The sequence below is a fragment of the Meles meles genome, chromosome 9 (genome assembly GCF_922984935.1).
Source record: "Meles meles chromosome 9, mMelMel3.1 paternal haplotype, whole genome shotgun sequence".
NCBI lineage: Eukaryota > Metazoa > Chordata > Mammalia > Carnivora > Mustelidae > Meles > Meles meles.
In genome coordinates this window covers 109,560,082-109,574,450 of record NC_060074.1, presented here as the reverse complement: position 1 = coordinate 109,574,450, position 14,369 = coordinate 109,560,082, and the positions used below count along the sequence as shown (strand labels likewise).

The window sequence follows — 14,369 nt, the reverse complement described above, 5'->3', positions numbered from 1 at the left end:
ATAGAGGTGCCTGGAAACAACTAAGCAATAACAATGTAAGCAAATAAGTGATATTTCCAACATTGCCTAGTGACTCTGAGGATGAGGATCTGAGTCAAACATAAGCCTGCTCTCCTTTGCTGATGGGATGGTCATCACCTGATGGCCCCGGAGGAGAAAACCAGAAGCCTTGTGTCAGCCCTTAGCTCCAGCATGAATTTACTCCCTGGCCTTTCTCTCTCCCACCTGTCTGACAAATATCTTCCTTTCATTTACTCCCTTGTGGTTCAAGACAAAGCTATAGAGTCACTTCACCCATCAGTGGATTTTTACCAATCCAGGTCTTGTGTTAGACCCTGAGAATGCACAGATGAATGAAACCCAATGACCTCACAATGTACTTTCAAGATTGACAAAGAAAGAACATGCTAAGTGGAGGAAAGTGCTAAAAGTTCAAGAGAATGTCTCCCAAGTACTTCTAGAAGATGAGAATCTTTCTGAGTAGAGGCTCCTATATAATGTTCTCCCTTCCTAGAACTTCATATGCAATACCACCTTGGGCATGCAACAGATCCCAGGACCATTTATGGACAAAGAAGAAGTCACTTAACCTCTCTGACCTTCCATGCATGCATCTATAAAGTGGGAAATATGAACTATATGACATATCGTTAAACATTTTTGTAGATAAGGCAATTCTAGAAAAAAGGATATACAAATTGCTAAAATTTTGAAGACTTCCTGAATGTCTTATGTGTCAAATCACAGAAAAAAATAATTCTGTTTTCTCTGAGTCCTAGCATTCTTGGATTTTGAGGCAGTCTTGCAAAACAGAATAGGAAGTTGCACTAAAGAAGAAAGAGGTAGGTGGATCGTGGAATCTGACTCTTAAACCAACTGTGTAAGCTGTGTAACTCTGGGTGTTTTACTAAGTCTCTCTAGGGTCATCCTCCTCATCTGTAAATTGGATTAGGAGTTGAATAATGAAAATCATAGTGCAGTATCTCGTGAACATCAAGAAAAATTTTGTTTGAAAACAAAATATATAGTAAATGTATAAATAGGGTAAGTGGCAGAAGGAGAGAGAGAAGCAGGCTCCCCGCTGAGGAAGGAGCCTGATGTGAGGCTTGGTCCCAGGACTCTGGGATCATGACCTGAGCCGAAGGCAGATGTTTAACTGACTGAGCTACCCAGGCATGCCTGGAGACAACTTTAGATCCTATCAGTCTAGAGATGACACCAGAGAGATCTGCATAACAAACTTTATTAACTAGTCTTTATCACTACTTTTGGAAACCTAATATTACTTTCTATTGTCCATTATTTCCCCATAATTTTATTATTTTTATTTATTTTTTATTTTTTTAAGATTTTTATTTATTCATTTGATAGACAGAGATCACAAGTAGGCAGAGAGGCAGGCAGAGAGAGAGAGAAAGAGAGAGAGAGAGAAAGAGAAGCAGGCTCCCTGCCGAGCAGAGAGCCCGACGTGGGGCTCGATCCCAGATCCTGAGATCATGACCTGAGCCGAAGGCAGAGGCTTAACCCACTGAGCCACCCAGGTGCCCCTCCCCATAATTTTATTATTCTCTGTTGAACACACTATATGATAATCTATAATTCTAAGCCACCTCTTTGAATTATTCATTTTTCTCTGTTCATCTCATGTGCACACAATGTGTGCAGATCAGTAAACTTCTGTTTGTTTTTCTCTTGTTACTCTTTCTTTTATTACAGGGGTCTCAACCAAGAACTGAAAAGTTAAGAGGCACTTTGTTTTTCCTCCCTCCCTCCCCCACCACATGTAAAGGTGGGTCCTGGAAAAACCACTCTGCAATCTTTACTTCCACGACCAGAAGCCTGGACCAGAGGTGTTTAGGTGTTGCACACCAGGAGTTTCACCCATTAGCTGAGATGTAGCTCTCCCTTGAAGGACAGCTAGCTTTTGACTGAAAAAGATATTCAGAAGTCAGTGCAGGGAGAGTAATAAATTGAATCCAGATAACATTATGAAACTGATGAATCCAACCAGAAATAAAATGTCTCACCAGCTCTGGACCTAGTCACATGTCCCAGCACCAGTGAATCCCCATCCTTGTGTCTACTAGTTCAGATCAAGTTTTCTCTTAATTGCAGCCAAATATATCAGATTGGTATATGGGTGTCATAAGTCCCATTTTGCATAAGTAAGCACTAAAGGAGTAAAGAACATGCTTACAATTAAACTTAGAAGGATGGAAATTTGAATCCACTTGGGGTTCTAAGCAATAGGCTCTTTCCACTATACCGCACTGACTCTCAACAATTCCCCACTTCTCTTCACCCGCTCTAAACTATATTTCCATCCCACAACCATTGTGAGACAGTTGTCAAATCAGCTCATTTTTTTCACTCAGTCTCATTTGAAACAGATCAACTAAGACATGATACTGTGTAGTGTCTTGTTTCTCATAGAATATGGACTAATTTCAAGGCTACATAATTCACACGTCTTAGCTGGAAGTGACCCAGAAGGAAATGGATTGAAAATTTCATGAGACTTCTTGTTCCCTGTTGAACAATATGGATATATCAACTTTGGAAGCTTCTGTTCAGATAGTTATAGAGGAATACTCCTTAGGGATGGAAAAGAAATCTATTCTGAGCCACTTCATGTGTTTAAAGGCATTTCCTTTATAAGTAGCTGATCTGTAGAAGTATCTTGTTATGAACCTCTTAGGGTGAAAATTTTATCTACAGAAAAGGTGAAGGATGAGTATAGCTGTTAGTAAGAAATACAAGATCCCTTCCAATTTATTTTTTTCCTTTTAAATAATAATAATAATAAAATACAATCTTTTGAAAAATATAAAGTCCTGTACTTTAAAATGTTTTATATAAAATCATCTTGTTTCAAAAAAGTATATGTTCTTCAACCTGGTGAAAAAACTGTATGGCAAACAATTACATCAATGGATTTTTAAATTTTCTTCGAATTAAATACCACCTGAATTTAAAACATTTTTGTATAACCCAAAGGACAAAATACGGTACCAGAAAGTACAAACAAATTGGACATTGAAATGTAATTAACACTAAATCATTGCTCATTATCTTGGGATAATATGCCGTGACATTTGCTGCTGCTTTAATGACTCAAAAGGCCTTAGGGCCTGATTTTTATTAAACTTACATTGAGGTTATTATATCCATATTATGCAATGGTTGGCACTCAACCCCACATTTTCAGAGCCTGGCTAAGTTAGATAGCAGAGATCTTATTTCACACTAAAGCCACAAGAGCATCCTCCCATTAATAGTCTAAATCTTCAGAGTAAAAGGAGGTTAAAGCTACCAATTAAAGAGATCTCTTTCCTTGTGTGTATTGTTCTATAACTGCAAAAGAAACATTTAACTACTTGGTGATTTACAGGGAGCTGGTGTTTAACTCAGTCATCTCCTCCAGTTAGTGCTTTTGTTTCTTTCTCGGGAGCTCTCAAATTTCCAAGCTCTTCTTGCCAGAACATTACTTATGCTTTTAAGCATAAGCATTAAGTATTTCATGCAGGGGGTTCCTGCGTGGCTCAGTCCTTAAGCATCTGCCTTTGGCTCCGGTCATGATCCCAGGTTCCTGGGATCCAGCCCTGCGTCAGCTCCCTGCTCAGCGGGAGGCCTACTTCTCCCTCTCCCACTTCCCCTGCTTGTGTTCCCTCTCTCGCTATCTCTCTCACGGTCAAATAAATAAATAATTTTTAAAGGGTATTTCATGCAGTCACATCACTATCATAGTATTGGTCAACTGCCTCCATCAAACTATAGAAAACATCTGTGTAGACACAGATAAATGAGAAATCTAATGACAAGCCCAAGCCATCATGGTCATGGCATAAAAAGGGCAAGATGGTGGGAGTAGTCCATCTTTATAGAAGAAATATAGGGGGAGGGGACAGTAGGTGCAGAAAATTGGAAAACCAACAAAAGCAAGTAAAAGGAAACGCTTTTATTATTGCCACGCACCAGCAATTCTAAATAGGATCAGTGAAAAACATGCTTCTACCAAAAAAAGCATTTTGTTTGTCTAAGTTCTAAGAAATGCTGATGTCAGTATGAATTTTTAATAACGTATATATAAGCCTCGGATAGCACATTTTATTACTTGCCACTTAATAAATATTATATTCAAGAGGGAAGTTAATTCAGACAACTCCAGTTATATCTTTGGCTTCTGAACACGCAGACTCCAATACACAGGCTTAGTTCTAAGGGTCAGAATTCAACTTCTGATTTCTCATTTGTACAGTTACTATGTTATCCTTGTTTAACTCAGACCTACTGTTGAAACACATGAATACACATTAACACAGGGCTTGCGGACACAGATTGCACCCAAAGAGAGCTCACACAACTGCAAACATTTAGGAACTCCATAATATTTTACCAAATAGAAGAGTGATCTGTGATAAAATTTCTAGTGAAAATATTTTAGTGATTTTCTTATTGATTGCAGAGATATTTAAAAGTTGCTAGAACTAATCGTGAAGAAAACACGTGGAAAAAAATCATAATTCCTGAAATTTATTATAAATCAAAGTATTTTAATGACTATCAATCAAACTTATCTTTATGTTTAGAACCTTTCCTAAAATTTACATGTCTGTTGCTTAATGTGAAAAAATATTTTTTTAAATTTAAAAATAGTAAAAGTACCCTTTGATTGATATAAGACAGATGGGCAAATCTGATTATATTCTGTTTTGAACATACACATGTGAAGACTATTGATTTTGATAAAGCCATGCACAAATTTGTAGAAGTAAATTTGGAGGAACAGAAATTTTAATATGACTATTACTGGAACAAACCAATATACAGGTATGGTTTTGTCCTTTTTACTAAAAAGAAAAAAAAATACTAATGTAACTAGAAACCATTCATGTCTTTTCTTCTTTGTATGGATTTTCTTTAATTGGCCTTATCACATACAAGTGTTCAATATTAGGACATTTTGCCATCTACATTTCTATTACTCTTCTTTTAACTTTATGGTCGTTACTGATATAACTTGTATATAGGAAATGGGATGTTAGACAATGATCCATATTCTGGTGTAGCTACACCACTGCTTATGGGGAAGTAGTTGAAAATGAGTGGGAATCCTGATTGGGTAGTCACACAGTCCTAATGGTGGAAAATAAATCAGAAATTACTTTCAGAGCAAAAGTACAACAACAAAAAATAGACCCTAATCATGAATAGAATGCATAATAATAATACATTAAGCTTTCCATGGAAATTGTAGTAAAAAAGTTCTGGGGTATGGAAGCTTAACGTATAAAAGGTAAGCAGTACCCATGGACAGATAAGGGACACTGTAATAAGTACTATGGGGATTTGAGGAATACACTATTTTGAAGAGAGAACGATTAGATTCTGATAGGCAATAATAAAACAAAACAAAACAAAACATTAGAAGGAACTAGAAATTAGCATGACTAATTTTACCGATTACCAGAGGTATTAATTTGGTAGTATCAACATGTGCTAGCCATTGATGGCAAAGATAAGACTTGGACTTCTGTTGACATTATGTTAAATTCATAAATGAGGGCACTTACAGCTTATTTCAAGTCGGATGAAGTCTTTAATGCCAAGGTTTTCTAGGAAAACTCCCGATAAAGCCGTGGTTTTAAAAAAGAAGGAAATATCAGCACTGAACTCCGCGTGGAAGGTGGGAAAGTGGAGGTAAGACGCTTCTGTATAAAATGATACCGCATTCCAGAAGTGCCCTGCAAATGGAAATATCCTTAAGCAGGTTCATTGTTTTAGAATGAGATGTAGAAAAGCATTGGACATGTGAAAAAATTTCAAGGCTGAGGGACACTGCAGGGAGAAGGGATAAGGGAATAAAAACATCTTGTGCTTATGTAATGAAGAGAGAAAGCTTTTTTTTTTTTTCAATTCAGTACTCACGGTCTCCATAGCAACGCAAGGGACCAATTCTCCAAGCAGCTTCTGAGTTTGATCTGTTGCTATCAGTGATAACTATCTGAGTGACAGGCAAGTGGTCTTTGTAGGAAAGAAACCCAGTATCATTTGTCCTGCAAAACATAAATTTAAGAAAAGAGAGGAGAAAATGTGGATAATGTAGGGACTCTTACCAAGACTCCTTTTTTCAAAGGTGGTCTGGGTGGTTGCAGTAGCCGGGTGAGGCCAGAGAGGGGAAACCAGAAGGCTTTTCGTCTCATACGCATATCCGAAAGACTGGAAGGCCAATTACAAAACCTTTGGCCAGCTTCCAAAAACCAGGGATGTTACATTTTCCCTAAGTCTTTCCAGAAACACAGGTAATTTACAGAGCTTGCTTTTTCTTGTAGCTGACAGCGCCCCACCTGCCCAATGCCTTGTTGATGCAACATGAAACATCAGCTCTCTTTCCACAGAGATTGGCTATCTCAGTAACTAACTTGAAGTGGGCACCCCAAATCCCACTTGAAATCACTCCCAGGACTTGCTCCAGCCACCTGCCTATAGGTTTTAATCAGTTTGGGATGCTTCTTATCACCTTTTAACTCTGGGTAAATACAAGTCTTCAGAGTTACCTGTTTGCTGCTTTTCATTTTGCTCTATGTTTTAAAGACCATGGGAGGTAACATCTTTGTCTTTGTTAATTATGCAAATAGATAGTTAGTCACCCTTTGGGGGAAAAAAAAACTTAAAAATAAATAGGATGGCAGTGTTGTTTTTCCCTTTTATAAAGCTGTGGTTTTGGATTCATGGTAAGAACATACCATAATATCTGGGAGAAGAAAACTGCAGAGAAGAAATCTGCATTGAATAAATAACTATTCTGAGCCAGGAATATATTAGGGGATAAGTACATTTTTCCCACACAACACACTTGTGAAGTAGGCACCATTATTTTCATTCCCAGATGAGGAAACTGAGTCGAAGATACATACCAGACAACCTATCGAAGTTCACAGGACACAAAAGGCAGGTCTTTGATCACATACAATCTACCTTGTGTCTAAATTTAACAATCTTGCCATAAATAGTCATGTCTACATTTAACAAAAATATATGTTTATATGCTTTGAAGATGCCTGTATATTATGTGCTAGCATTTCATTCCCACGTGATAATCTGAAACGTGTGACTAATAAAACACTGACGTTTCTGAAAGAAGGCGGGGGCAAGGGTGGGTGGTAGGAATACAGAATGTGTTATATTACAGCAAGTCATGAAACAGTAACCAAAATTCCTCAAAAGCCTTTTTTAAGTGTGCCATTGTTGTCTTGCTCCATTTAACTCACCCAAACATCAGGTGGCCTGCTAGAAAAGATGATGGAACATTTTCATTTCCATGCTCCATACATCAGGTGTGCTACCAACCTGAAATGATGAGCTGAACTGAGTCATACGAGGTAGTCTGAAAATCGCAGAGTGGGCTAGAGTCCCCACCCAGCGCAACCGTAGTTAAGGTCAGGATGGAATCTTTTGCCAGTGCATGGGAATTGGGGGACAGAGCACCACACACCAATATTCAGGGCAAAGTATATGATGTAGCAATTTGATAGCAAGAACACAAAGGAGCAGATTCATATTCCTTTTCTCTCTGTAGTCACAAAGAAATCAGCCAGACACTGAACACACACTCAAAATCAATGTTACATTTCATTACCATTTACATATAATTTACAGCTCTGGTTTAGAGATAGAATAATATCCCTGAATATTCTGAACTGAGGAAGCATGGCAGGAGTAGTGTGATGTGATGTGCTAAGGGCATAGGTTCAGAAGCACATAGATTTGTTCTGGAATCCCGAGTCCCCAGTTCCTAGCTGTGTAAGTTTGGGCATATAATTTTATTTCTGAGATTTCCCCAGCATTCTCAATTTTAAAGTGGAGATAAAGTCTATATTACAGAGTTATTGAGAGAATTAAACAAGATCATATAGTCACTTAGCATGGTGCCTAATCTATGATAAATGCTCAAAAATGGTAGTGGCAACAGTCATTTTAGTTCTTATCTTTGTCCCTGAAACCTCTGTAGCCTTAGGCAAGTCAATCCATCTTTTTATGAAGCCCGATGTAGTTCTATATGGGAGTTCTCATACTACATAGAACACTGTAGAAAATTAAATGTTCATATTTGGCATCCAACTTATGAAATTTGGAGAAAAAATATCAATTCATCTTGGTTGTAAATAAATGAAATAATTACTTGCACACATACTCTTCAGGTCAAGTAACCAAAGAGGTAAATAAATGTACTATCCATTTTTTATTATTTGAAAACCTGTATTTAGAGGCAATTCAAAGGATTAGGAATAAGGCTTCTGTTTCTGTTTGAAAGAACATCTGTGAATGTTACAAAGACAAAAGGTAAAATTTGAATCTTCATATTTCAATATCTTTTCAAGCATAGAATTCAAAGCAAATTCTAAGTAGTCAAAGTTGAATAAAGACAAACCTATATGTAATCCTAAGAAAGTATATTGCTCTAGGATTTTTGTTTCTCTCCATTTTTATTTTCAGGGTGAAAATGGTTGATTCTGAAGTCTGTCCATCAATGCTAACTACTGTCTCCCTTCCTCATTCTGGCACCCTGTCTGCATCAATTTGATGTCCTGTGTCAAAGAGCTGGAATATATAAATAGCATTCTAAGAATAAAAATCTCTTCCAAGGAACAGAGAAAAAAATTTTATATTTAGTTTGATAATGCAAGGCACAATACCAAAAATACTTTTTTTTTAATAGATACAAACTCAAATTCCTACAGGGGCCAGATGAGTAACAAAAACAAGTTAAAAACTTATAAACATAATTTATAAAAACAGAAAGGGTTATGTTGTAGTGAAAAAGTATTGCCTTTTGGACCAGACTATTATGGGTTGAATCCATGTAACTCAATATACTACTTTATAAAATGTTAGTGAGGTCATTCTAGGCTTCAGTTTCCCTATCTCTAAAATGGGGTTAATAATATCAATTTTATACTGTATAAATCAAAGGAGATAATGCATATAAAACTATTAACACACTAACACAAAATAGGTATTCAATAGATAGTTTTGACATTCCCTGTTAAGTTTGAAGTAAAAATGTGAAATACAAATAATTTTTAAAGGAAAAGTTAGAAAGAGAGCCTCACTGTTGGCAGGAATGAGCAGAGGCCAGTCACAGATGCCAGTCAAAGACTCCAGCTTATGGAGGCTCCAAGGGTACAAGTCACAGACATGCGTGGTCCTCAGAAAACCCACATGAGCTAATAGAAAAACTCATCAGAAGCAATGTGGTCTCCTCTTCCTTTATGTGCATCTTGGGATTTTACCAGGTTCAGGATTTCAGGACAAAACAGGGGCCGCTGATTTCTTTAGTGAATCATTTGAGTAAAATGTGGTGAAAAGTCATATGCTAACATTTTTGTTTTCATGAATCAATCAAATTTGGTTAACTGCGGCTCTGTAAGCTTCTTTTAGCAGAATCATTTGGGTCACTGAGCCTATGAAGAGAGATGACTTTTTTTCCCTATTCTATGTTTATTTCTTTTAGTCACTTGAAAGTGAAAAACAAAACGAAATGAAATGAAACAAAACGAAATGAAATGAAACAAAACAAAACAAAAACACATTATGCATAAGGTAGGAATACTTTGCAAATTATGCAAAACCGAAGACTCTAGCACCCTTTGAAGCCCCTATGTGAATCTGAATGGGTGAGTCTCAAGACTTTCTGCATAGCCTTCCCTTGAGTGGGTGACATGATGTCCTCCACTTTCTGTGGCTGAAAGTTGTCCATAAGCAAGTCTGCAAGTCTGAGGTACGGTATTGATGCTTACCAGTAATTCTACCCTAACCTTGGTTAAAGCAATTATTTCCTTTTGTCTTCCTTCTTAAGACTTCCTGATGAAAAAGACCTAGAGGATTAGATTAAAGGTTGGTTGTCACTTGATTGCCAAAAAAAGCAAATGCAAGCATCGACTGCGGTCACATAGACAAGTGCACACCAGGAGGTCATATCCATTCCTCTCTGCCCTACACTGACCAGACCACGTCTGGACTCTTGTTTTCTGTTCCCAGCATAAAAAATGTGAAGGGTAAAATGACGACTTTGCAAATATTTAAACATTTAGAAACTATAGTTCTTCAGTAAATATTCTAGAAACTTGAAACCATAGTGCTCTTCTCAAATAGATGTGAGGAAAACAAAATCAGGCCTTGGTATGTAAATACAGCCAAAGGCCACCTAATGTTACTTTATTATTAAGAAATTATCATGACCTTCAAGATTTTAAGAGTATAAAGTTAATTTTAAAAATGCTACCACAGATGAAGATTTTTGGAGGCATGATTTGATTAACCTGCTCTGGATATGGATGAAAGTAGCATTCAATAGGGCCAGAAAAGTTCTTACCAGAACTGTCTGCACTCTTCCTCTTATCTTCCACTCCTCCTCTCCCTTGCCTCCTTAACTCCCACAATCAGTCTTCTCTCCTTTCATGCCAAGGCAACTCCTCTCACTGAATTGCTAATTTCCATGGAATAGGTCAGGACCTAACTCATTCCACTCTGTGGTATCTTTTCACAGTGTTGCCTTCCTCCCTGTTACATACACAATGAATACTGTTACTGACTGACCCCCTCCCTTGAACATCAACAGTCACCTCTAAGGAATAATGCCCCAACCCCTTCCACTTGTTGCTGCTCAGGGATCTGCTCCTCTGCTTACATGTGTTACTCAGTTCTGTGAAGGATGAGGCCCTCTGCTCTCAGGGGCTGAGACCATATATACACACGTCTTCCCTTCCTCTTTTCCTCACTCCTCCTCATTCATGATCCACCACTTACACCAAGCTCACCTGCGATATGTCATTCCATCCAAGCTGCCTTATCCTCACCCTGTATTTCTATTTTGAGGGAGCTCCAGGGTCTCTGCCTGGTCCTTGGAGATGGCTACCTACACTGGCTTTCTCCTGCCAATCTCACTAATGTCTTCCTAGTCTGCTTCTCCACTATTAGCCTCTCAGTTTCATACTTTATTGTTTAAATGTGGACCATGATTCATACTCTATTGCTTAAAGCCTTGTTATGATAAGAGGTCTCTGTCTGTTCCAGGTGTTGTCCAAATTCCAAAATGTTTAACATAGTACAGTGGAGGGTAAAATGCTTATTTAAAACCACCGTTGTCTTTTACAGACAATTCTTTCTTAAAAAAAAAAAAAAGAGAGAGAGAGAGAGAGAGAGAAAGAAAGATGGATGATGCAGGGGTTAGAGGTATTCTTTAGTTTAGGGCTGCTATTCTTAGAACCTACTTCTGGCTCTTCGGCTCAGCTGAATGCCTCCTATCACTGAATGTGAGCGTGGGAGCTGCCTCTTGCCTTTCCGTGGCCATGTGAGCATAAAAATAGTTTTTTACACATGATCTCATTTAATCCCCAGAACATCCCTGTGACAATATTGTTATCAGCACCTGTCTTGTGCAGGAGAGGAAATGGAACTTTATAGAAGTGACTAACCTTCCCAGCGTGCATCATTTACAAGTGGAAGGGTCAGGATTTGAGCAGCATGCCTTTGTTGTAACCATGGAGCTCCTCTGGTCTCCTGGTCTCACTCCTACAGAGAGTGGCTCTCTTGTATAGCGTTGCTGTTCCTTCCCACGGTCAGTCTACATCTTCTCCAGGTAGTGCTTGAATAACAGCTCTGCCCCTGAGTCCTTGAGCAGCCTTTGCAGGTCTCGGACTGACCATCCCCATTCCATTCACACAGGCAAGATACAATTCAATTGACTAGGTTTCAATTTACTGATTTGCAATCATTTTCCAGCCCTGCATTCCCTGAGATTACATGTGGGTCACCTTGACAGGAGTTCTGGGAGCCCACAAACTCTTCAGTTACACATTTACAAGCAATCTCTTGGGTTATTTCTATTGTGGGCAGACCCATCCATTACATGGTGAGTTTCGCGAGTGAATTTTCAGAGAGTAGCCCTGTTTTGGGAAGAGGGGCCTTCTTTTTTCTTTCCTCATTTCACCTAGAGTTTGACAGCTGAATAATACCTTTGATTGTTCTGTCTGCTATTTAATTCTATTTATTTTATGACATAGATGTATTTTTTCTTAGAAATCTGTTTAACTTCTATAAATCAACTTTGTCTCTTTTTTCCCCCATTTTATTTATTTTTTTCAGCGTAACAGTGTTCATTGTTTTTGCACAACACCCAGTGCTCCATGCAATACGTGCCCTCCCCATTACCCACCACCTGGTTCCCCAACCTCCCACCCCTGACCCTTCAAAACCCTCAGGTTGTTTTTCAGAGTCCATAGTCTCTTATGGTTCGCCTCCCCTTCCAAATTTTTTTTTTTAATAAACATATAATGTATTTTTATCCCCAGGGGTACAGGTCTGTGAATAACCAGGTTTACACACTTCACAGCACTCATGATAGCACATACCCTCCCCAATGTCCATAACCCCCTCCCCCTCTCCCAACCCCACCTCCCCCCAGCAACCCCCAGTTTGTTTTGTGAGATTAAGAGTCATTTATGGTTTGTCTCCCTCCCAATCCCTACCTTTTATTTAAGCTACTTTAAAAATAGGGAAATAATAAACATGATGACTAACAAATTTTTGAGAACCAAATTCATGGCACATCTGCTCAGCGCACAAATTACTGCTAACTCAGCCAGTACTTCCCAACTCTCCAAAGATATTCTTTTTCCTAATTTTCTTTCTTCTTCTTCTTCTTTTTTTTTTTAAATAAAATAGGAACTTGAAGCCCAGAGAGGCTAAATGATGTAAGCTGTATAGTTAGTAATGACACATCCAGGATTTGATCATCTCATTACATAATAAAATGTTACTTAGAGATAAATTGCATTTTACATCCAGAAAATAAGACTGTTGCCAGAAGAAGTAGCTACAATTGTGAGCATTCTAAGTGTATTATGCATATTAATTCATGATATTTTCTCTGAAAATCCATAAGGCAGATTTGCAAAGGTGGTAGAACTATTTCCTCTCTTCCTCCTTCCCTCTCCTCTTACTCTTCTCTTCCTCCTTCTTATCCTTAATGAAAAAGAATCTACACTTTGAAAATAAAGTGCGGAAATGCTAGGATCTATCTGTAGTTAGCCAAGAGTATCCCCCAGACCTCAGAAGTCACGCCAGTCATGGCAGAAATAATACCTGGGGTCCATCCAAGCTATTAGCACTTGCCTAAGGGTTCCAGCAAGTTCTGAGAATAAAGAGGTTATAACTGACGTCTTCCTGTGTGGCCCTGTTTTGATCCTGGTGAGTTCTGCACATTCCTCCTCAGACAGAGAGGATCATCCCCCCACCCCGCCCGAATCTGAGCATCCAGTTCTGAACTGATCTCTTTGTGGTCTATGTAATACCTTAAGTCCCTTCAGCAATTTGGCCACATCTAGCAAAACAGAAAAATGGATAATTTAACAATTTTAAGCTGGGGTTCTATGCAATAGAAATAATTTCCAAAGTGGAAAGGTATAAATCAAGACTCAAAAATGTTCGTTGAAACATTTTTTTTTCTAATAGTGAAAAATCATTTACGAGGAAAATGTTTTTCGTAAAGGAATGGTAAAATAAATTGCAATACAATCATACCATGGATACTTTGCAGCCATTAAAATGGACAGGATGTACTCATTTTCATGCTTATTTAATGAGGCTATATAAAAGCTCTCCAACACATATTTTTGCGAAAAAAGTAAGTTGCAGAATATTATGTTTAATATTATCTCACATTTAGTAAATGTGGCATATGCATAGGTAGAAATGCCCTACATGCCCATCTATTATCTCTAGGTGTCAGATTTTACATATGGGGTACAAGTAAAGATTCCAGGCAGTGTTGAAGAAGGAGATTCTACTTTTTTACTGAATTATTTCTGAAATATTTGAAGTTTTATAGTAAGGATATAATAGAATATATTTATTTTATTAAAATAAACCCTTAAAGTTAAAAAAAAAGCAAGAGAAATATTCCTCTTGTGCTTTGTTAAATATAGAAACCTAAATTGGGTGAATCAGAACTGAAAACTGTAAGCAAACATACAGAGTAGATAAAAGAGGTAAGCAGCTCATGTAATTTGTATCTGAGTAAGAGCTACTATTAGGTGAGTAATGCCAAACACTTAGTGATAAGTAGGCAAATTAAAATAGAAGCCAAAGACTCATTGCATTTTTAAGTATAATTATAATATGTTGTTACACAATAATAGTACAAATCAAAATGTTATATAAAATGTACGATGTAAATGGAAACTCTTAATCTTTTTTTATCATTATGTTTAATTAGCTAACATACAGTACATCATTAGTTTTGATGTAGCGTTCAACAATTCATTAGTTGTGTATAATGCTCAGTGTTCATCATGATAAGTGCCCTC

At 37.7% G+C, this 14,369-nt stretch overlaps 1 protein-coding gene across 1 annotated transcript in view; it reads right to left on the bottom strand.

Moving 5' to 3' along the window:
• CNTNAP5 (contactin associated protein family member 5) overlaps window positions 1–14,369 on the bottom strand; it is an 848,385-nt gene that overhangs the window by 131,775 nt on the left and 702,241 nt on the right. Inside the window, exons 15-16 of the mRNA XM_046019554.1 lie at window positions 5,929–6,056; window positions 5,574–5,744 (exon numbers count right to left, since the gene is read on the bottom strand). Of these exons, the coding sequence (XP_045875510.1) occupies window positions 5,574–5,744; window positions 5,929–6,056 (299 nt within the window). The remainder of the gene's footprint in view (window positions 1–5,573; window positions 5,745–5,928; window positions 6,057–14,369) is intronic.